A 23,627-nucleotide genomic window follows, 5' to 3' on the forward strand; every position below is an offset into this window, starting at 1 on the left:
TTAATCTTTGTATGAGAAAAAACAAATGGAGAGAGCAGGGAAATTGTGTTCCTGTGTCTTTCCTGAAAAAGATTAAATTGTGATTTATGATTAAGATGGCGAAAATATCAAGGGGAAGTTTGGTGTCATATTGCTGTTTTCTCCCATAGCATTTGCCTCTTTTCAGGAAGTGTAAGAAGTCAAAAGCTCCTGGCAAAGGTTTAACAACCAAAGTCCAAATCAAAAAATGGAACTTTGCAGTAATTATGGCATGCATATGGTGGTCCCTGGTATTCCCATGGTGACATTGTTGCTGTTGCCATGATATTTGCAGAACAGAGCTAATGATTAAATTAATGAAATTTTGTAAAACCAGGCTTCTCAGACCTCAGGTAGATGAAGATGCATCCTTTCTTACTCATCCTCATGCTCTACCACTCTTTCACCCACATTGTTTGTTGGTCCTTGCATATGCCATGTGCCAGACATATTGCAGATCCCTAATTTCAAGTAAAACTGCAAGCAGACTGTTCCCCCCTATATCCAAGTACCTCTAGAGTCTGAGTGCTTGAAACTGAATCTGAACCCAGATCAAATCTCTTTACACAGCTCTGAACTTCATGTCAGGTTGTCTCCAAGCCTTGAATTCACACTCTCCAAACAGTTTGGTGACAGGAAATGTGGAATTTGTTTTTAAACCCAGAACTGTCAGAAGTTGCATTCAAGACATGAGAAAGACTCTTGATGTTCACAAGAAAATCTTTTGGCTGAACATTTCACAGGCAAGACCTGAATTTGTACCAACTGGACATGTCTCAAAATGTTTCTAGTTGTGCTGGGGATGTTTCACAGAGCTGCAATAATTAGAAGGGATTCATTTTTTAAGACAGAGAAATGCTACCTCACAGCTTGAATATTAATAAGAGAAAATTTATGACAGCCAACAGAGTAATATAATAATTGTAATTATAATAAGTAATATTGTCTCCAAAGGAAAAGGGCATTTATCTGCTTAGCTCTTTCATCAGCCATTTTCGGACACACACTGTGCTTAAAATACAGTTATGCAATCCATGCGGGTCAACAGCGGAAGGTTGGTTGCTTCACCAGGATTATAAGAATCTTTTAAACACAATGGTACCACAAATTAAAATGGAAATCTATCAAAACAATTATCATCCTGAAAGCTTTGGCCACAAGGATGATTATTGTAGAAGGATGTTGTCCTTGGCTGCAGCTTTGGCTCAGTTCAGCTGGTGTTATTTGTATCCCTCCACGGCTCAAAGCTAGAATTTGCATGGCTAAGGACCATAAATTTTTGGAGGAAAAAAATAGGCTGTTCCTCAATGCTAACACTAGCAGTTTTGTGTTGTTGTGTAGTGGTTTGTAGGCAATTCATTAGATACTAGAGATAGGAACAGACTGAATGTGGTGGCTGAAGCCTGCCTGGAACCTCAGAAGGATTCAGATGGAGATATCTGTCTGGACCTGGCTGTTTGTGTCTGAGGCAGTTGTTGATGTGAACAAGAATGAGTCAGTGTCCAGAGTTTTTGGGTTTAACTCTAAAGTACATGTTTTAGATAGTAAAACAGTGAAGCAGATATTGAGCTGATATAAACGGCAGCCTACAGACTTAAATAAAGCAGAAATCAGGTCCTGAGCATGTCCACCCTGTCCATGGGACAGGCAGTCCTGTAGGGATGAGAGTAGTTGAAAGAACACCCTGGGTGTTGCTTGCCATCAGCAAGGGACACATCTCCTTAGAGGTGTTCTCAGGAGAGGCTCCATGTGGCATCCTTGAGCTCCTGACAAAAGCTGAAACCTGCAGCAACACCATTCTTGTGTTGATGATAAACTGTATTAAATAACAAGCACTGCTGGTTATTTTTAAAATGCTCATTTTTCTTTCACCATCCAGTTTTCCATCTTGAGGGAGGTAAATGAGTAACAAATCTGAAATCCATTTTCCTTTCCCCCTCCCAGGCTGGTATAGATGGAGAAAGCATTGGGAACTGCCCATTCTCCCAGCGTCTCTTCATGATCCTGTGGCTCAAAGGAGTTGTGTTCAATGTCACCACTGTTGATCTGAAAAGGTAAAAAATTGTTCTGTTTAATTGAAAATAGGTGTATGACCCAGTGTTTGCACTATAGAAAGACCTCTCCAAGTTAAATCAGATTTTTATCTGGCCTAGAGAGCCTGTGGTGCACAACAAAATAGTTGGGATTCAGGTTTGGCTGTTTTTATTTTTTTCTCACTTGTGGAATGTTTTTATATTAAACAGGGTGCTTGGGGTAGTTTCAAAGTCTTCCAACCACAAATTACTGGAGAGGAAAAAAAAAATGCAGACTGATTTTGTAGGAACTATAAATATCTGTGCAACTACCCGACCATAAAGATTAGTGATTTCATGACTTTTTCTCTGCTTGCAGAAAGCCAGCTGACCTGCACAATCTGGCTCCTGGGACCCACCCACCTTTCCTGACATTTAATGGAGAAGTTAAGACAGATGTTAACAAGATTGAGGAATTCTTGGAAGAGATTCTTGCACCTCCAAAGTAAGACCTTCGGATATTTTTTTCAGTCAATATTCCATTTCCTAGGAATGAAGGATGTCCTAAGAAGAGTTCCTAAAAAGCACTGCTTCCTACAACCTTTACTTACAGGAGTAATATTTATTTATGAAACTTGCTGGCTTCAGTGAGATGACTTCCATGTGTGAAGGTTACTTATGTGACTAATAACTGCAGAATGTTTTCTCTGTACACATTTCAGGATGCCCTTGTATGCAGAATTAAGGAGACCAGTACTAGAAAAAAATTGTAGGGGTCTGGTGGCCACATTTTGCAAAGCTAAAAATAACTTGGAATGGATGCTGAGAATTGCCACACAAAATATCTGTGCCAGGAAAAGCATTTTACAGTGAAAAACTAGAGGTTTCTGAGCTGTATGGTGTTTTAGGAAGGTTGGAAGGGAAGCTGATTACAGAGGACGAGAGGCTCGGGAGGCAAAAAAGTGCTCATTATTCTAGTCAAGAAATGACAAGAGCCCATAACTGGAAGTTATAACTAAACTAATTCAGATTAGGAGTAAGACCCGTATTTTTTTAGTATGAAAAAGCTACCAATGAAAGGTTTAGATTTACCAGATATGCCTTACTAAGTTAAACATTTTGGACTTAATACAAGGATAATGGAAAAAATAAATAGTTGGCTTGTGAGTTGGACCTTAGAATCTATGAATCCATCAAATTTGGCTTGGTTCCTTATGGAGCATTTTACCTCCAAGTGAATCAGGAGCTACAGGCCAGTCCTGAGGCAAGAGATCAGGCATTTAAATTTTCTATACTCTGCTCCAAAACCACTGAAGTCAGTAGGAGTCATTAGTTTGTGTTTATCTTTCAAATCAATATATTCCCGTGCACCAAATGTCTGTAAAAAGTGATGCAGTGACTGGAACATTTATGTTCCTTCACCTGGCTAATCCAAAAACCCTTTGCTATTCCATCCTGCAGTACATTTTCAGAGTAGAGGATTAGACACGACTGCCATTCATAATGGAGGGATCTGGCTGCCAAACTCCCCTACACCTTTCTGGAAATTTTTGTATCCTTCTGATTTAAGGCCAATTTTGGATTGTGGTTACATAAAGCATAAAGCATGAGTGCAGTTACCTTTGTCTTGACACCATCCCTGTGTAACTCCCCACATGCCTGCCTCGACAGACAGATAATAGATAGGGTTAAGAGGGTCTTGCCAGGCTGTTGTTTTGAGATAATGAGTGTTAATTACAGTTCTTCACACAGGAGGTTTTTCTCTCTTCTTGTAAATTACATTTGTAGCCATGGCTGTGATGCTGGTAACGAGATGTTGCTCTCCCCACTGCTTTTGCCTGTTCAGGTACCCCAAGCTGGCTGCTAAGCACCGGGAATCAAACACTGCTGGCATCGATATATTTTCCAAATTTTCTGCATACATCAAAAACACCAAGCAGCAGGATAATGCTGGTGAGTATGACCATTGCCAAGTGTGACAGGGAGTTTGTGTGCTTAGAAGTGGGAGAATTTTGCCATTCTCTCATCATTTTTTGTAAACTTTGTTCAGATGACATCAGGCACTGCTGCTGATCAGCTCCAGGTGGCTGGTTAGGTAGACTCAACTCACATGTCCACAGTTGAATTAACTACTAAATTAACTAAATAAAAGAGCCACAGAGTGTTTGGTAGCCCCTTTACCAACAGCCATGGCATGACTCCTGTCCATTCAGTCCAGTTTTCTCACCAGAACGGGATCCCCAGCTGCTTACTGGAAGAGACTGGTGGCCTGTGCTACCTCCTCCTCTGCCCCAGCACTGCTTAGAGGAGTGTGTGTTGGCTGGACCCAAACCTGTGAGAGCACTCATGCTTTATTAGAGGTTGCCATCAGGCTCTTGGCCCCCTTATCTTATGATTATGTTATGCTGTTACAGCTAATTTGCTCGTATAAACCGAGTTATATCGAGACAGTCCATATAAAATAATTAAAAGACAGAAGTGAATTCAAGAAATGTAATTGCACTCTGTAAGCTCCAGATTTTCCTTCACATTTGTTTATGAAAAGAAAGAGTCCCCCAGAAGCCAGATGCCATTCATGTTTATATGCATCCCACACTGTCTTCTTAATGAAATTGCTGTTCTCGACATTCCTTTCCCCTCAGAGAGGCAAAACTCCAGCAAGTCTGAACTCCTGTTGCTCCATAAAGCTGTGGATTTACACATCCCTATCCCTTGAGATGATCTAGTACAATATTTGCAGTCATTCACTGATGTACCTCCTCCCTTGTATTACTGCTTTCACAGAGACATAAGTTAGCATGTTGAATACCATGGGCTTATATCCCATCATTCAGAAAACACTAGATTTTGCAGGTTCCAGCTCTGCCACACACTTCATCTGTGCAATTATATTTAATTGCCTGGGGCTGACCCATGAGATAAAAGTGGGTAAATGATGATTTATGTCAGATAACAATCTCCTCTGTAATATTTTTTGTGTTGTTAACAGAAGGAAATAATTATAGTGCTTTGCTTCTCAGTGATGCTAAAAACTTGGGGGTTTTTTGACTAATGCTAATGGGATGCTCAGCTAACCTTTATAGGAAGTTGTAAAAGGAAGATAAATTAAGAGTTAGACTAAATATATGTAACAATGAAAGTAAAATATCCTGGCCATTTACAAGGAAATTTTATGGTCTGCTGTGCAACTGCAAATCTTCAGCTGTGCTAACCCACATGCACAGTCCCAACTCTTGCTTCCCAGTGACTGCAATATTCAAGTCCCTGGGCTCACAAGGGCTGGCATCTCCAGCCAGGAATAAATGGTCATCCTAGAGGTGTCTGCATCTGGCAATCAGCAGAGCTGGAATTCAAGGTCTGATATCCACTATGGTGAGATAAGGAATCTAACCTCACAAAGCACTCCACATTTTCAGAAGCTGCAGTGTGATTACAGAGAGCTTTCCCTAGTTCTGCATAACAAGCTCTTGGTTTAGGTACTCTTGTAAATGACAATTAAGCACACAAAGTTTTAGAGACACGAGCTGTTAAGCTGCAGGAGAGACACAATCTTTGCTCCCTGCAAACATCCTCACTTCATTTTTGTTACCTGGTTCCTGCTCCTGTCTTACCCAGACACTGCAGTCTCTGAATGTACTGATGCTCAACTTTCCTCTTCAAAGTAGAGAAAAGCTTTTAGCTTAATTTTATTGTAGCTGGAGTGCTGCACTGCAAGGAGAATAAAGCAGACATGGGCAGAGCAGAACTGGATCCTTCTATCTATAACTATGTTCTTTCTGTCAATGAAGTAAGGTCCCTGGGACTGTCAGTGCAGACCTCAATTTCAGCAGAGTAATTGACTGTCACTTTTCAAGGGCTAAGGAAGAATAGTTTCTCCCTAATCCCAGGGATGTTTTATTCACCTTCTGTCTGGTTCATCTGAACAACAGCAGTTTTTCTGAAGGCTGATTTGGATGGAGGAGAATGAGTTAGTCAAAAAGTAGTTGTCTTACATTTCTTGAACAGTAAAAATACTTTGTGCAAAGAGGAAAGGAGAGCAACACTGTGTACATATTTCATAATGAACATATTTATTTTTGATTCGTATTTTGTAAATTTTTGTAAAATTGCAACACTGATTCAAAAGGGATCTGGGGCTCTAGTTCTCATCTGGTGCATATAATTTTACAGCAGGTCCTGCTGCATTATTAAAAATAATAGAATAGAATCACAGAATCCCAAAGACCTGGAGTTTGGAAATTGGGAATCTGGAAAAGACGTTGAAATCATCAAATCCAGTCTGGTCACAACCCTGTCAATTAAACCATAGCATTGAGTGCCACATCTTGAATACTTCCACTTCTTGAATACTTCCAGGGATGGTGACTCCAGCACCTCCCTGGAAAGCCCATTCCAATGCTTAGCAACCCTCTCACTGACTAAATTCTTCTTGATGTCCAGCCTGGCCTTCCCCTAGTACAGCTTGAGGCTTTCTATTTAAATAAATAGTTTTTATATTGTATTAATATTATAGTCCATTATATTTATATGTTAAATAAATTTTATACATTCATTTTTATGTATTTTAATATTATGTTGGTATTGTATTCTATTTCTATTTCTATTCATATTCATATTTATATAGTTATTTTTCCTATATAACAGCAGAAGTAGTTGTATATAGTTCTGTGACAAAAAAAACCCCATATTTATAAACATAAAATATATTTACTTAGGTGAAGTCCCTTTCCCTGTCTCCACTTGAGCAGGTGAGACCCAAAAAGAACAGAGATTGCTGCTTGTGATTATCATAAATGTTTCTGTAGCTCCCAGGTCTGAGACAGAGGTTATATGTGTCTCACAGTCATCCTCTATATCTGTTCCTAGCTCTGGCTGATTCCAGTGCTCCGGTTAATCTGGAAAGCAACACCAGTGGCTGGAACATCAGTTGCATGTGATCAAAACACAAATAGAAGAAGAGTTGTTAGTAAACTAAAAATAGATTATAGAACCCAGATTGCTATATAAACAATAGTTTTCATTTCTTTTAATTGGCAATAGAGTCCGGGGGGCAGGACAGCAAGGTGGCTAAAGCACCAAACATCAAGTTGCTTAAATTATGTTCTCTTAACTCAGGAGTCAGGGAAGTGAATTCAGTAACATGTGGGATATCAGGCTGGGAATTTGTGGTATCAGCCTGTCTCTGGCTGTGAGAAGTGTGGGTTAGGTGTCATTATGCGTGACCATTCCTGATAGGATGCTTGTTTAGGAGAAGTCCCGTGGTGTGTGCAACGTGAGCTCTCACCCCAGCCTGGCTCTGTGGAAAAGTGACACAAAGTGGTTGGGATAATTAATAATATTTGTGCAGCATGAGGGTACTGGATGTGAGAGTTGATGGGAATCTGGTGCACACCGAAGAGAAGTCCAAGCTGCTGTCCCTCTTAGCAGAGTTTGCAGGCAGGGCCATGGAGAAATGTCACACTTCAGGTGATGCCACTGCTGGCCGTGCCACTGTGGTATTTCCTGTCCTGGGATGGCACTGCTAGCACAGCCTTTACATAGCTAAATGATTTTTTTTTCCCCCTGATAGTGGAAAAGTCAGTGAGGACAACAAGAGGTTGGTAAATCCTTGTTTTAGTGTGTGTCTGAGTCCTGTATGTGAGTGAACAGATGAAAGGATACATTTGTAGGTCTGTTTCTGAGATTGGGACACCCTCTGCTGGCAAACATATGAATGTATAAAGCAGCTCTGCACAAGCAGCTTTGCAATCAGGGCGGAAACATCCCCTTACCAAAACAGGGTTCTTTCTATCAAGACAGTTTCCTCTCACAAATGGAACATTGCCAAAAGAGAAGTGTTTCATAGTAATCTATCAATTTTGACAAAGTTTTCATGGAAAAAATTATGTTTTTTCTGGATGAGTTAAATTTACTTTGAAGTAAAAATGCTTTAACATTACAGAGAAAAATAGTGATTTTTTTTTTCTGGATTCATGCAGTACTTCATCAGCCACACACCATTATGTTTTATGCCTGGCACAGAAGCAGGTGATAACCTTCTCCTGTAAGTTTACATGGCAATATGTTAGTGATCATGATTCATTTACTTACCAAAGGTATTTGGCAGCAAGGCTGCCCTGATTTAATAGTTCCCTGAATTTATGATTCTTTTTTTTCCATCTTTGTTTTCCTAACTTTTCTGTCTTATAATATAAAAACGTTGAAAGTTTTGGAACAGGCTGGCGAGGGCTGTAAGCCCAGAAGCAAACATGCTCATGCCATATCAAAGTCCCACCACTTTTAAGCTTCTTGAAAGGGAAGGAATTGATTCCAGATTCTCAGGATGTGGCAAGCTGTGTTTAAAGAAAGTGTGTGCATTTATTATTTCAAGTCAGTTCAATCAGAACTTGATTCCTTCCACCCCCTGTGCCACTTGATAATTTTATAACAGGCCTGTTTGAAGGAGTCATCTCCACATTGTGGGATTAGATCTGTGTTTCAGTAGCACCACCAGATTATTCAGTTCTCTGGCTGTTGTCACCAGGCTTCACCCCTTGTGCCTCAAATGGCCAGGGCTCATTCACACATAGACAGGAGTCCTTGGGATCAGTGCAGTAGTCTTGAAAATTATTTCTTGGGTGCTCTTGCTCAAGTTTTCATGGCCACTTTGAGAGTCTTTGATTGCTTAGTGATTGTTTAGTATCGAGAATGAAGTCTTGTCTGAGCACAGGAAAGTAAACTGAGGTCTTGTGTGTTTACTTTGGTTCCTCTGGTTGATGCTGGGCAAGTCACTCATGCTCTGTACGGTCACCAGGGAAGCAACAATTTATGTATTCATTGGAGGAGGATGAAATCTAATTAACTGGAATGCTGTGTACACAGTCAGCATCCTGCTTGTTATTTTTACTTACGAGACTGTGTGCTGCAAACCAAGGGGACAACCTGGGGTAACCACCCATTAACTGTCCCGCCTAAAATTGTGAGTTCTTTGGCTCGCAGAATGAGCCCTTTGATTTCATGTAGGAGTTTAAAAAGTTGTTCTTGAATTGAGTTCTTCGGGGGCACCAGCTCCAGTGTGGGTGGGCGCATTCATTAGTGGTACGGAAGGATATTTCACTGTACGGCTCCTCAGAAGGCGCTGAGTTGGAGACCACCAACATGATTTCGTGCAGAGGAATTTCCAGCCGTCTGACCAGAGGACTCTGCTTGTCTGGTTTGGATTTACATCAAGAGGCCAAAAATAAAAGCACATTTAAATCATTAACTCACATGTGATTAAGTGCTGTTCACCTCTTTCAGTAGCTCCATCACACTTTGTGGTTTGGTGCGTGAGGTGGGAAATGTCTCTCTCAGTGTGCTCTGTATGTACACGTGCACTAGAAATGCACACACACGCACAGGCCTGGAATTGAAACTGCCCTACATCAGTTTTACACTGTGGAGTTACTCCTGCTAAGCAGAGGGTCAGACCCATAGCACAGGTGTGTGCACAGGCTGAATTGTGCACACTGATCCTTCCTAGAAACCATCACATGCCTCTTGTCATAAGCAGAAAATCTGTTCACTCCAAACCCAGCTTAGAATATTCACAGTAATACCAACTGCATGGTCAGACCCTCTGTGGCACCTGAGCCAGGGGCAGGAGCTTCTTGATGTGCTGGGGCAGCCTGGGGCGTCCTGACAAGCGTGGTGTGGTCTGGCTCCAGCAGCAGGAGAGCAAAACATCTCCCCAGAGCGTCTCCACCCATGGTGGGGAAGGGCAGGGAGTCACCCCTCTTCCTTCCAGCCTGGCTTCTCTCAGCCAAAGGGGTCATAATACAGCTGTTACTGTGATATGGCTTCTCCTGAGTCATTGGTCCTTCTGATCTGCTCCATGCCTGAAGGCTTCACCCTGTGCCCAGCAAAATTCCTGGCAAAGCTGCTCTTGAGTTTGCCAGAGCAAGTTTAAAAATCTCTTTGAATGCTCTTGTATTGATGGAAGGTTTCCTGTGACAGGGATCTTGGATCAGACTCTAATTTGGGACCAACATTACGCTTTATGGTGTTTGAACAGATTTTCAAGGTGCCATATTAATATATAGGTAAAAATATAAATACGTGTGTGATGTCTGTGTATCAACTTGCCATTATGTTTTTTATTCTTTCTCTTTAGTTGAAGAATTTCTATTTTCCACTACAAACCCCACATCGGTCCAAGGCCCACAACAAGCCACAATTTGTCCTGTGGTGTGACAGTGACAGTACCAAGTTTTCTCTGGCATACAACCAGGAAGGACTAGAAAGAGCTTTTAAAATTGTTTTAGAGAAAAGGACTTCCCTAGTGATGGAACTTGTCAGGATGACAGTTCTTCTAGTGGAAGGTGTCTCTGTCCCTGGCAGGGAGGTTGGAAATAGATGACTTTTAACGTCCTTTCCAACTCAGGCCATTCCATTATTCCATGCTGATTCCATGATTCTTTAATTTTGGCCTTTTGAAGCACAAAAAAAAAAAAAAAAAAAAAAAAAAAAAAAAAAAGAAAAGCTATTTCAGAACGTTTTAAACAAGTTTTTATTACTCCCCATGAGCTGAATAATGTTGGGCTCATGGTAGCTAAAGTGCTTGGCAGCTTTACAAAACCAGCCCTAATATAAAAAATACCCAGTCTTTAAAACATATGTAAAATAGCTTTTCTGCAACATTTGTGGCACATAAAGTACCAAATACATGTTGGTGAGTGTGATATAAAGCTTTTATTGCCATTCATTTGGGATGACCCACATAACTCACTCATGATATGCTAATAAAACTGTTCACTCTGTCTCCTTATAAAAACACACATATAAAGATCACTAAAACTGTGGTGTAGCTTTGTGCTAACTTGTTAAGAAGTGCTGCAAGTTGCATTTATCACCTGTCCCAAATTGCTTTATCTGCTTTCTGCCCAGTAATCAAAGTCTGAAATGCCCAGGAACAGCAGTTTGCAAAATAAATTTTCTTGAGAAATAACTTCTTTTAAAGTTCTCAAAATCGTGCTGGCTGGAGGCCCAGAGCCATCAATATTCTGTCTGGTACGAGTGACAGCTTTAAGGACCAATATCTTTTGACCTTCCAAAACTGAGAACTGAAATGTTATGTCATTAAAAGGAAGAGGTTTTCAGTTTTCTAAAATGATAACACACCATCACCTTAATCTGAGAAATATGCACCTTACAAGGGAATATTTCTGAATTTTCCATCTTCTAATACCTTGCTAATTGAGGAACAAAGATTTCCTGATGGAAATGTGAAAAACATTATTTGAAAACAACACAAAAGGAACATTTTCTGTAAGTCCAGATGTGATCAGACTGCAGGCTCTCCAAGGCAAAGGACTTGGTATGCCTGGTTAACATTCTTAGATGCAGCCATTTTGGGAATAGTAAATATTTGCATTAAATACATTTACTAACAGACAAAATTTTCTGACATGTCTGTGCTGAAGCAACTTTGAAGACAGAGCATACCACAGGGAGGAGGAGAGAGAGAAAAAAGAAAGAATATATGTATTTATATAATTTAAAGTTATAGAACATGCTGAAGTCAACAAGGTTAATGACATGATGAAATTAAGGCACTTTCTCAAGCCTTTGCTGAGTCAGGGCCTGTATGCACGGCCAGGCCTAGAGTGAAACACTTGCAATGGGAACAGTAGTTGGCAGACACTCTCCTTTAAGAGGGAATTATTTCCCCTGTGTGTTGGAATATTCCTCCAAGTGCTGCTGGCTTTACTGGGATGCTTTGTTCTGTTTCCCAGCCGAGCTCCCATGCTCGCACACAGGAGCAGTAGCACAGCTGGAAGTGGATTAGAGCAATCTGGCAGCAGCAGTCCTGGGAGGAATTAAGAGCCTTGCTGCTGGAATGGGAGGCCTAAATTGCATTATTATTTAGAATTGAGTTTTAACTTCATTGCTCTATGGTTTTGCCCTGGTGGGTGACTCCCTTTGTTGTGATAGACTTGGTGTATCTTAAGTGGGTTCCCCACAGCAAAGACTTAGGTGAAGTTATGGGCTTGCTCAGTTCAGTGTCCGAATCTTATATAACCAAATGTTTGGGTTTCAACACCCAACTGGTCTTGATATCCTGGCAGGATTGTTCACAGGTTTGCATTTAGCCATTGCAAGCTATCACATGGTAGATAGCCCAGTGACTGGCTCCTGGAAGTCAGTGTGCAAAACTGTTGATGACTTCAAAGGGAAAAGAATTGACCCAGGTTTTGTTTTTCCTTAAGCAGATTTTTAAAGAATTTTTTTCAATTATTATTTGTTTAATGCATGCAAATGTTCTTCATAAAATAACAGGGGAAAGAACAATGAGATGTAAATGAAAATCAATGTTACTAAGTTTCTTTATTAGATATATCTTAAGTCATTGGCTTTCAGCTTGAAAATACTGCTAGAAATGAGGTGACAAAATGGGAATTAGAGAAATAATTCTTGTAAAAATATCCTGGTTTTTCTGATTGCAGAAAAAAGTAATCCGAATTTCATGGACTTTGAGGCCAGAAGGATCTTTGTGTTATTTACTGTCATCTCCTACAAATCACATCCCAGTGAGTTTAGCCCATTGAGCAAACATGTTAACATTCCATCCTTAAAATGATTTGGTTTGATTGAGCAGAGAACAGGAGAAACTGAAGTGTCCTTGGTGCACCGAAGTGTCTTTGGGGCTTTTTTCCAGTCCTTGAGCACTGTCTTACTGTTTTCCTTTGACCTCTTGCTGGAATTCCCAGTGCCTTTTTCCTTTTTTTAATTGGGGACACCAGAACTGGAAAAAATGTTTTTAATAATTGACTCAACAGTTCAGTTGCAACAGAGGCAATGTGACCTCCCTACTAATTCTTGGATTGTTTTCATACATCCAGACTTAATTATAACTGATTTTGCTTCTGCTCCTTTCAGGGAGGTTGAGGCATAATCACGATGATCCCTAAGTCATTTCAAGGGGCTTGAAACAAACAAAAAAAAAATCTCAAAAGCAGAGAAACAATGGGAAGGAAGGAATTAAGACGTGACTCATTTGCAAATCTCATCGTCTCATGGCTTTTTGTGTCTCAGTAACAATTCTTGAACACAAAAATTCTGGAAAATTGAACACAGAAAATTCTGGAAACAATAAATAAATCTATTTGAGACTGAGATTTTTCCATGTGAACGAAGGGGTTTGGGAATTTAATAGCTTTAAAATTTCATCCTCAGGTGCTGCTAGCTAGGCATTGCTTTGTCTGCCTCTCATGTGTCTTCATTGATGCTGGAATTAAAGACAACATAGTTGAAAACAGTGGAATGCAGTTGGGATTATGCTGGTGTAAACAGAAGCAGACTTCATTCTTCAACATGCCTGGAATTGGAAGAAATTAGTATTAAAGATTCAAGCACCATCAGCTTGTACAGGAACAAATTTCTTCACTTAAGTCTTGGAACACAAGGGGTCCCCAGAGCACTGCTGCTAAAGCCCAGCTGTGCTCGCTACCAAAATCTCACTTTTCTCTTACCTGAACGCAGATACATGAAGTTAGTTTTCCTTTGTTAGTCCCAGAATTGTCTTATTTGCTCTTCAGTAGTAGAACAAAAGTTTAAACTCTGAGTGAACACACTTAAAAATTGAGATAGTGGTAGGATAACCTCACACTATAAAATAATGTGTGTTTAAAATCTGCAGGGCTTTTATTTTATTTTTTTTTTCCAAATTCCTGATGCAAATCAGCTGCTGCTGTCTGCAGTTGCTTTAGGGACACCTGCACAAGACTAACGTGGCAGAGGTCAGGATTAGGCCCTTGGGGACATGCCCTAGAAATGATGCTTGTCACTTACGTGCTGCTGCAGGGTCACGATGATTTGTGAAATGCAGATTCAGTGCTGTTCTTCCTGGGGCACTTGTAGGCCACTAGTTTTACATTCACTTGCTTCCTGCCCTCAGGGTCACTTGGACTCCTAAGAGACTTGGGAGTGAAGCTTTTCTTTGGTGTTATTTGAACACCTGGCTTTTCTTCTTAAAAAACAGCATTTGAAGGTGCTCTGACAGCATTCTTCATGATAATGTTACAAGTATTCCATTTATTTCTTGCCTCCATAGTAACACTGGATAAGAAAAGAGAGGGAGGAAACCTGAGTTTTCTGTAAAAAAATAGAAACAAGTCAAAACAGTCTTTCTAGATGCTTGAAAAACATGTCTAACTTACTATTTAAGGTGTTATTGATTCACCTGCTTTGCTAGGTTTAATTTGGGAGTAGGACAGATGGTATCACAAAAATAGAAGGATGCCAAGATGCCTGTTCTTTTTGTTATATTTACTGTTTGTCGTGTCTAACCTGAAACATATTTCCACAGCTGGAGCATTACTGCTTTACTAATGTAAAGTTTATGGCCAAAGAGTATTTTTATTTTTATATTGGATATAGGACGTGGCAAGGCAAATGATTTAAATTATTTTTACAAGGCCATATAGAAAACTTGAGAAGAAGAAACTCAGGTCTCCTAAATCCAGGTAACCTCTAAATCCTTGGATCATTGCTCTCTGTTTTAGGAAAAGGTGCCTCTCTGTTTTAGGAAAAGGTAGCAAAAGGAATTGAGCTTTTAGTCTTTCTCATTCCTTCTATGGAGGTTTTGAGACATGACTGTCAAAATATCCCAAACTTTTTGGGTGAAGCTCTAATCAATCAATCAATCAATGAATCCACATCATCAGTCTGTAGATGGGTGAGAAGGGAAAAGAGATGATAAGGTTGGGATCATTTCACTTAAATCTGTCAAAAAGTTATATATTAGTCATTCAAAAGCCCTATTTCTGATCAATGGAGAGAGACATTTCTAAAGGGCATTTTGATTTTTCTTAAAGTTGGGAGAATTTCCTTTGGAGGTGGCTTTCTTTTATTGCTACCTTGAACAATTAGGTCAGACTAATTACCTAACAATTAGAAATCAGGCAAGGGAAATTGTACCCATAAGCAAATCAACAGATTTTTGATGTGTCCGGGTTTCTGAGGGTGCTTGGGGTATCCCTCAGCTGTGTCAGCTCCATGTTCCTCTGAGTTCTGGGGGAAGTGTTGCTGGGGCTTAGCACCTCCATTTCTCTCACTGCAAATACACAGAACAACATATATGTACCTACATGTATGGAAAATGTGTCCCTGTTTATGCCTGCCTCAGACCATGTCTGAAAGGTGATTTATGACCAGACTTGTGTGTCTGTTTCCATGTGTGCCCCTGTGTTTTTGTGACTCACCCCATTCCTGGTGTTTGCTCACCCCAGCACTGACTGGGAGTAAAAAACCCCTTTTCAAGTCCCAGCTCTGACTTGTCTGGAGGATGAACATGAGCCCCTGTCCCCTAAAACAACCCCAAACCAGGAAAGAGTGGATTTGAGGAGTAAGAGACACTACTTTATTTCTCTTCTGGGTGCACAAGGTATTTGTTGATTCATTAAGTGGGCAGAGACAGAGAGATCACAGCTTGTTCATATGGCTGTGTGGGCATTCACCTTTATTGTGGGAACATGCACAAGTCTCTTTTCCAGTGAATATTGAATTATTTATCTGGAGTAGAACATCTTTAATAGGAGAGCTGAATCACCCCAGAAACTCCCTTTGGCCCAGACTTAGGCATCTAAATGCCTTGGATGCATGGGAGCACACAACCTTCATCCTCCTCTGCGTTTCCAATGGCTCTCCCAGTGACCTCCCACTCATTTGCTGCTCAGAGCTGGGGATTTTATGAGGCAGAAACATGCCTGGAAAGGATGCTGCAATGCTCAAATAGGCAATGTATTTGCCCTGTGGGGAGTAAACCCTAATATTTAAGTAACTTTAAAAAAAATTGGAGGTATTATCCTAGATCACTTGGGTGAACTGTGAAATTATATTCAAAGAGTAGGATTCGTCTCGCCTGACTTCACCTCCCTGAAAGTGAGGTGTCTAGTCTGAGCTAGTCCTTTAGGTTTCATCTGTAATTCATGCAGCAAGAAGGGCATGTGCGCAGTGAGTCACTCAGGTTTGAATCAGGTGTCTCAGGCAGTTGGATGGAATTGCCCTCTGGAGATGCTCAGTCCCTCTGAGCAGAGAGGGAACCTACAGAACCAGCTTGGACAACACCTGACTCTTAAAGGGCTGAACAGAAGAAGTCAAGGCAGCAATCAGATCTCGAGGGTTTTATTGAAATCACAGGGGGGGACGATAAATTGTTCAATATAGAGTGCAGAGTCACGTGTATTGCAGTCACAGCTCCTCCATGGAGAAGAATTAATCTATGCAGATTAAAGTTACAATACTCTGTTGAACCAGCCTGGGGAAAAAAAAAATAAAAAAAGAGGACAGGATGGAAAAAAAAAGAGAGTGAAAATATGAATCTTTAGTTTTTAATCAGACTGTCAGACTAGTGGAATGATATTATTTTCTTACCTTAAATTGCTGTTTCTTAGCTTGTTCCTTTCTCCTACCAGAAAACAGTATTGGGTCTCATATAATATCAAACTGTGAATCTGGAAGTGATCAGGAAAGGTGGTTTGTTTTTTTAAAGGAGGAATAAATCTCAGATGGTTTGATTGAGACTGTGAATATTTATGTACTGTTCCCCCTTTTCCCTCATTGGTATTTCACCAAGTTCATTTGCGTGTGTTACAGGATAAATCTTACAGGAGGGCAGTGGAAGAAAGCAGTAAAAAGGGAAAACATCAATCAGTGATCCAGGGTAGCAGCAGGAATCGTTCATTTTTGTACATGGATCATGGTTTGTTGTACTTGCCTGGGCTTGACAATTAAGAGCCTTGCAGTTGTGCTGAGATCAGCCTCAGGTAGTTTCAGATGTTGGCTACAAAAGACAAGATGTTGCTGGGCTTCAGCCACTTTGAAGCCTTGTTGATAATCACTTGGAAAGAGCACCACACATACTTGTCCTTGACTTCGAGAAAATGTTTTGTGACAAAAGGTTTATTTAATAAATATGCCATGGGTGGTGTGAGTAAACTGATTTATTGGCAAATGTGGGTGGAATTTTGTGAATAATAACTTGCTTTGGAAAGTAAAAGTATTTTCTGTTAAACTGTTTGAAGCAGAAGGTTATTCTCCTTATAATTTGGAAATTTTATGTTAATTTTGAAGATTGTCACCATTTAAAAAGTGATGCAAAAATTATTGGATGTCTAGGCAAGACTTACTTAACCAACCATCCCCAAATATGACTTCCTTGTTTTCGTGTTTGTTTAGAAATCTTGCATCTTTTTTTGCTTAAAGTTTGTTTAAAAAATTAACTATTTTTGCTCCCTTTTCACATAAATCAAATAGTTTTTATGTTCAGTTTTTAAAAAAAATCTGTTGTTCTTATTACTCTGATTGTGCCCTCTATGCTTTGAAACTTTTTCCATAATAACTATCAAGTGAAATCCTTATCCTGCAAGAGGTTCCACACAAGCACATAAAAAAGGAGTCATCTCACCTCATTTTAGCTATTTTAAATTTAGGTAGCCAGTCTGCCTATGACAGAGAGTGAGAGAGATAGAGAAAGTGAGATTGAGGCTTCTCTGGTGGTAATTCAGCTTTTCTTAGGCTACTATTTTAAGATGGAATGATTTGCCTTGCAGTGGCTCGTTCAGGCCACAGAGATCGGTGTTTATGTGCTTTGTCTGCTTTGCTATTTCTCCTTGTCCCAACATTAAACAAGGAAGGAAATATTTGGAGTTCAAGGAAGGGGAAAAAGAGTCCTCGCCTGACCTCTGCAAATGCTGTGGGTGTGGGCAGTCTGAATCAGTTTTACTTTTTCCAAACCGTTTTTCTTTTACTACTTTCTAGTTACTTTCCATTTTGCTTCAGCCTCATTTGACCCACAGAAAGCAGAGGTGGAAACGACTGATGACGCTGGAAGTTTTATGGCTGGTATTATTTCAGGGTCAGATTAACTGATTAAAATAGTCTCTTTTGGCTTTAAAAGCTTCTGGAGAAATCCTAATCCCACTGAAGTCAACAGCAAAACTTCCATGAGCTTCAGGATGGCCAAAATTTCACCCTGAGTACCTATTAATGAATCTTTGTCATCTGGCCCTCTGCTTGACTTGCAGGATCGCTCCATGCATTACATTTTCCAATGTTTTGTTCAGATGTAGTATAAGTACTTCAAGGCACAAGGGTTTCTCTCCATCCCTTGGAAATAGTTGCACAGGGTAATAGTTTAAGGAAGTTTTTGCTTGAAGAGTTGAGTAACAGAGCCAAAGTCTGTTCTTGGTTGAACTGGAGTAAATATGGAATAGCTTGTTGACAATGCAGTTACTCCTCTTTTATGCCAGTGTAACCGAGAGCACAGTTTTGCCCATTATTAACTTTTGTTACATTATTTGTATTTCTGTGCATGTCAGAATTTGTTAATCTCATTGTTCAACATCAAGTAACCTTCTGCTGAAAACAGAACGTCAATGTGAATTAGGTATCATCAGCTAAATTGAACCTCACCCTGTGCATTTGACAGATGGTAATACATTCATTAAGTGTTCTGTGGTTGCTTTGAGGTTGGAAAGTGCTATTTTTCTGGCTTCTAACTCAGAATTCTTAAGTAAAGTTGTTTAAAATCCTAGTTTTGAAGGGAGAAGAAAAATCACAAAAAGCTCGCGAGGGTTTTTTTACTAATATTATTGTTTATTATTGGTGGGATGACAGGGCAAAACTGTCATTGCTAGAAGTTGTCTTTGGCTACATAAGTAGCCCAGAATGAAGTAGAGAAGGCTGAGAGAGATGGTTCCACCATGGATTTTGTCTATACATGGGTAGAATTTCTTGGAATTCGAGGTTATATTAAATATATCCCAGTGAAGGCAATATGATGCTGGTGCCTTGGTGCTTGGTGATTCCACTGTCCAGAAAAATGATTTCCAGGAGTTCAGACATTTCAGCTGTAGCATGGATAAGCTGATGACAGGGCTCCTCTCTCAGAGCTGATCACATTTGGGATCTCTAAGTTCCTACTAAAAGTCTGCAGGGTGGGGAAGCAGTTGGAGGTAGAAATTTCAAAAGCAGCACAGAGCCACAGCCTGCCTCTACTTGGTGTTGTAATATTGAATCCTCCACCCTGACATTACCAAGACAATGCAAGGGTGTGATTAGACACTTCAGAAGTTCTCCCCACAGCTCATTTAGGGGTCACCAAAACCAAGTGTAGAAGAGAAAACTCCACTGAGCAGAGAGGAAGTTCTCAGGGTGTTTAATTCAAACCTATTCTTTTAATTTTACTCACGTCAGGGAAGATTAATCCCACCCATTAGCTGTTATCAGCAAAGCTGTTTAGTTCTTTAATGATGTTTCCCAGAGGACAAGTTGCCAAGGGAATTAGGTGCTTAGCCACTTCTGAAATTCACTGTGGGTGGTACTCTCACAAATGGGGAATTAGTAACTTTTTAGATCTTCACATCTTTTTAAATGTCTTCATCCAGTCTGGTGCTGACTGGCGTTCACATGGCCCCTGCCTTGGTGAGTGCATCCTTTCCCTTATGTTCTCAGTGGAGACAATGTAGAGAGTCATCCAGCTTTTCATGCAATAGCCATAGTAGGGGAAGTTTGGAATTAAGTCCACGTTTAAGGAATTAATCCAAGCTGAGTTTGGTCAGTAGTGTGAACCCAGACAGTTCTTTGCTCAGAAAGAGTCCCAGAACATTCAGAGCTGTTCTGAAGAGATCATTTCCTGGTCTCCATTCACAATTTTTCACCTTTCACATAATGCTTAAATATCTACCAGGCAAGAGAGTAAATTAGATTCTTTTACACATCCTCCTACTTTGAGTGGGGATTTCCCTGAGTACCTTCTCAAGGAACATAAGATTTCAAATCCTACAGATAGATCTGAGTGTGTTAGGGCACCTAGAAAGTAGGATTTGCAGCATGGATATTTGCATATGGATTTCAAAAAATGCCTTGGAAATCAGCAACAGGCTTTAAAAATCTGACCCTGTGCACCTAAAATCCATTTGATATGGCAAAATTTGGATTTTAATTCTCTTAGTTTTTAAAATTTTTTTCCCTATTTAATTGGAAGGAGAGCACTTCTCTCTTATTCTTTATTTTCCTATTTTCCAGGCTGTTCTGAGAACTTTACTAGGATCTAAGATCTAGTTTACTAAGAAAAGTTTTGATTAAAAAAATGGGGTCATTGGTGTCACAAGTAGTTGTTCAGTTCTTGCCTGTCAGGATATAAGATGGTCCTGATTCTGTGGTGATTTCAATGTGAGGTGTCAGCATCCTGTGGGCTCCAGCAGAGCCTGTGAATTAGGTCACAGATGTATTGAGCCCTGAACATACACACTTATTTCTGGCCTAAAGCTGCCGTATGCAAGAGCCAACTATGAATTCAGACAGTTGTTTTTCTTGCTGTCACAAACAGGCTGCACTCCAGGCATTGTTTTTGGGACAGCCATGACGCACTTTGATAGAGCAATGAGAGCAAAAAAACCCCCAAAACCTAATAAGTTCCAGAAGAGTTACATAAACACACCTCACCTGCTGCTGCTGTCTCTGTGCACACACCTGACTGACCCCATGGGCTAGCACAAAGCATCAAACACCCTCCTGACACTGGAATATTGCTCAGATGACTTGGAGAACCAAAATCCTGCTGGGTGAAGGGGAATACTGGAAAGTGGTCAGTGTTGAGCCAGTTCTCTAAAACCCAGATGAACAAAACTGAATGAAATCACAGGAATTCAAATCCACTGTCTCTACATGAACACACTGGAAGAGGACACAGTCTGAGGCTGACCAAGAGAAGCAGAACTGTCTATTCAACAGGTATTACAGGTCAAACCAAAAAGAGATTGCTAAATCCTTTGAGTGCTGCCACACTCCACAGTTCCTACCCTCCTGTGGAAGTTGTGAGGCAGGACAGCTGCAGGCGATTAAAGGCACCACTGCCAGCATCTGACAGCAGAATGTCAGTGTCAAAATTCAATTTGAATTGATTAAATGAAAGATGGCAACACTTTTCTTTTATGGATGGCAGCACTTCAGTCGCTTTAGATGCTCTGCTTTCAGAAATAAAATTCCTTCCCTCCCTGCTATGTTTGTGGGGGTGTTTTCAGTTGGATCACAGTAATTTCTCCAGTCAATCAATTAAGCCAGGGTTTGCCACTGTGTCTCAGAGTCAGCCACAAAAGAGCTGGTATGGTTCCCTGGTGCTGGGCCAAGAGACTTCAGTGGGAGCAAGGCATCAAGCGGCTTAATCTGACTTCCACTGCTGGCACAGGTTTAATGGATGTTAGGGCAGCAGGGAAATCATGTTCTGTGGAGTTCAGGTCCTGCTCTCTCAGTAGCCCTGGACGTGCTGCCTTTCTCTCTGTGCCAAAAGCACAGGGGCAGCTGACAACAGAGCCTGTGGAGTTACCTGTGCCAGCAAGGCTCTCTGTGAAGGGCGATTGCTGCAGCCCTTTCGAGTGTCTCTTGTGGTACATAAATATATTTAGGACCATGGAATCATAGAAGGTTTGGGTTGGAAAAGACCTTAAAGACCATCTAATTGCAAACCCCCTGCTGTGGACACCTCCTACTATCCCAGGTTGCTCCAAGCCCTGTCCACCCTGGCCTTGAACACTGCCAGGGATGGGGCCACAGTTTCTCTGGGAAACCATAAAGAATTTCTTGCATATAGTTAACCGAATTTCCCCTATTTCAGTTTGAATCCATTGGTCCTTGTACTTACCTCCATAGGCCTAGTAGTGCTATACCACCTGAGTAACTCTCCCCTAAGTTCAGTGGCAGTAAGTTACTCAGAGATACCAGATTTTACAGTATTAGGCCATTAATACTGACTCCAGGCCACATCTGCAGTAGGTATAAATCACTGCAGGTAATTTTCACCAGCTGAAATTCTGGCCTTAAGCCTGTGGGTCATGTTGTTATTTTTTCACATTGTAAATTCTTGCTGTTTCTTATTTATGTTGCTTTAGCACTTTGGGGCACTTGTGGGGGACCAGGACTCCATCATGCTTTTCACCCTTCAGACAGAAACACCAAAGACCCTTCTTTACCCTGAGTGTTTGCAGTTTGAGTAATGCAGAGAGTTATCCAGCTTTCTGTAAGTGCAAATTGCACTTGCAATTGCAAGCAATCTTTTCTATTGTCCTGACAATGAAGCATAAAACCACAAATTCCTTGCCTGGGTGAAAAATTTGCACTCTGCTGTAGAGGTCTAGGTGGCATTTGAACACTGGCATTTGTTGGAGCCAGCAGAAGTGTGAGACATGATCTTCAGTAACTGAACTAAGAGGTCTGGAGTCTCCATTGTGACACTATTTGAGATCTCTCAAAAAGAGTGTTTGCAACCAGGTTGAATCAGAGTTAAATGGGAATTTTAACACTGGCTAATATCTCATCTCATTTGTAGCATATCTTTCAGCTCTGTGGAGCTCTGGTTAGCATCTTTGGAATTACTGCTATTGCCTTTAATTACTCTGCAAGGGTGTTGAAAGACGTAAAATTAAGACTTGATAGAGCTGAAGTAATGCTAGAAAATTCTGCTTCATTGCAGTCCTATGCAGCTGTTAGAAAAATGAAGGAGCAGTGTACAGGGTTCCAGTTCCTGTGTGATGGCTTTCAACAGACCAGAAGAAATATCATAGGCAGTATGGTTTTTTTTGGTGTATCATCTTGACAAGCTGTTTTTTCCTTCTGTGATCTCTTTCACTGCTTTTGTTGTTTGTCAGGAGAAGACATGGTACAGCAAGGTCCCTGTGTCCCTTTTCCCCCTGCAGGATGAGCTTTATCCTCAGGCAGATATACTTTGCTGGGCTACTTTGCCATTGGATCCTGTCGGCTTTGGAGCACAAATTAACAACGAATAAATTGGTTCTTGGCTTTTTTTCTAGACACTACCATAGCCATTGATAATGAGCATTTATAAACAATACTTATTCTGCCCTAATCACTTATTCTTTGGTTTTTTTGGCAAAGCTCTTGAAAGGGGCTTAGTGAAAGCTCTGAAGAAGCTGGATGACTACCTGAGAACTCCCCTGCCAGAGGAGATTGATGCAGACAGCACAGAAGAGGAAAAAGTGTCTAAACGCAAGTTTCTGGATGGAGATGACCTGACACTTGCTGACTGCAACCTTCTGCCCAAACTCCATGTTGTCAAGGTAAAAGATGTCGTGAGATGGTCAAAGAAGCCTTATCTGACATGATGTGCCTTGCTCTGACAGCTGAGTGCCAAAGCTAACATGTATTTCAGCAGAGTTCTTCAGGCCTAGAAGAGCAGTTTGAAACACAGTTTGCTCTTCAGTGTTTCCTACAGGTTAAATAAAGGAACTTTATACATAGTTCATGGGAAAGCTGTCCCATCACTTATTAGTGGTGAAGACAGTACTGAGTTCTAGATGTATTGTTTCTTTATTTTTACTCTGCTGCAAGTAGCAGCAGTCTTTTGTATTAATTAGTTCCTAATGCCCTTAAGAAACATGTCAAAACTTTAGTCAGTTCCCACCCATTTGTAACTTAAGAGCTGCAGTCCATCTCTTTGGGGAATTTTTATTCCATCTGGTATTTCACACAGAGATGTTAACAAATCAAAGTCATTGCCAAGGTCCGGGATTTAAGATGTACTATGGTTGTTGGTATAATGCAAATCATGTACATCATCTTGAC

At 40.6% G+C, this 23,627-nt stretch overlaps 1 protein-coding gene across 2 annotated transcripts in view; it reads left to right on the forward strand.

The window, feature by feature from the left end:
* Positions 1 to 23,627, forward strand: part of CLIC5 (chloride intracellular channel 5) — a 59,192-nt gene that overhangs the window by 24,676 nt on the left and 10,889 nt on the right. For both annotated transcript variants that reach the window (XM_041480991.1, XM_041480992.1), the window contains exons 2-5: positions 1,963 to 2,072; positions 2,410 to 2,535; positions 3,877 to 3,983; positions 22,941 to 23,122. In XM_041480991.1, coding sequence (XP_041336925.1) covers positions 1,963 to 2,072; positions 2,410 to 2,535; positions 3,877 to 3,983; positions 22,941 to 23,122 — 525 coding nt within the window. The remainder of the gene's footprint in view (positions 1 to 1,962; positions 2,073 to 2,409; positions 2,536 to 3,876; positions 3,984 to 22,940; positions 23,123 to 23,627) is intronic.

Source organism: Pyrgilauda ruficollis, unplaced genomic scaffold (genome assembly GCF_017590135.1).
Source record: "Pyrgilauda ruficollis isolate IOZ18807 unplaced genomic scaffold, ASM1759013v1 scaffold54, whole genome shotgun sequence".
NCBI lineage: Eukaryota > Metazoa > Chordata > Aves > Passeriformes > Passeridae > Pyrgilauda > Pyrgilauda ruficollis.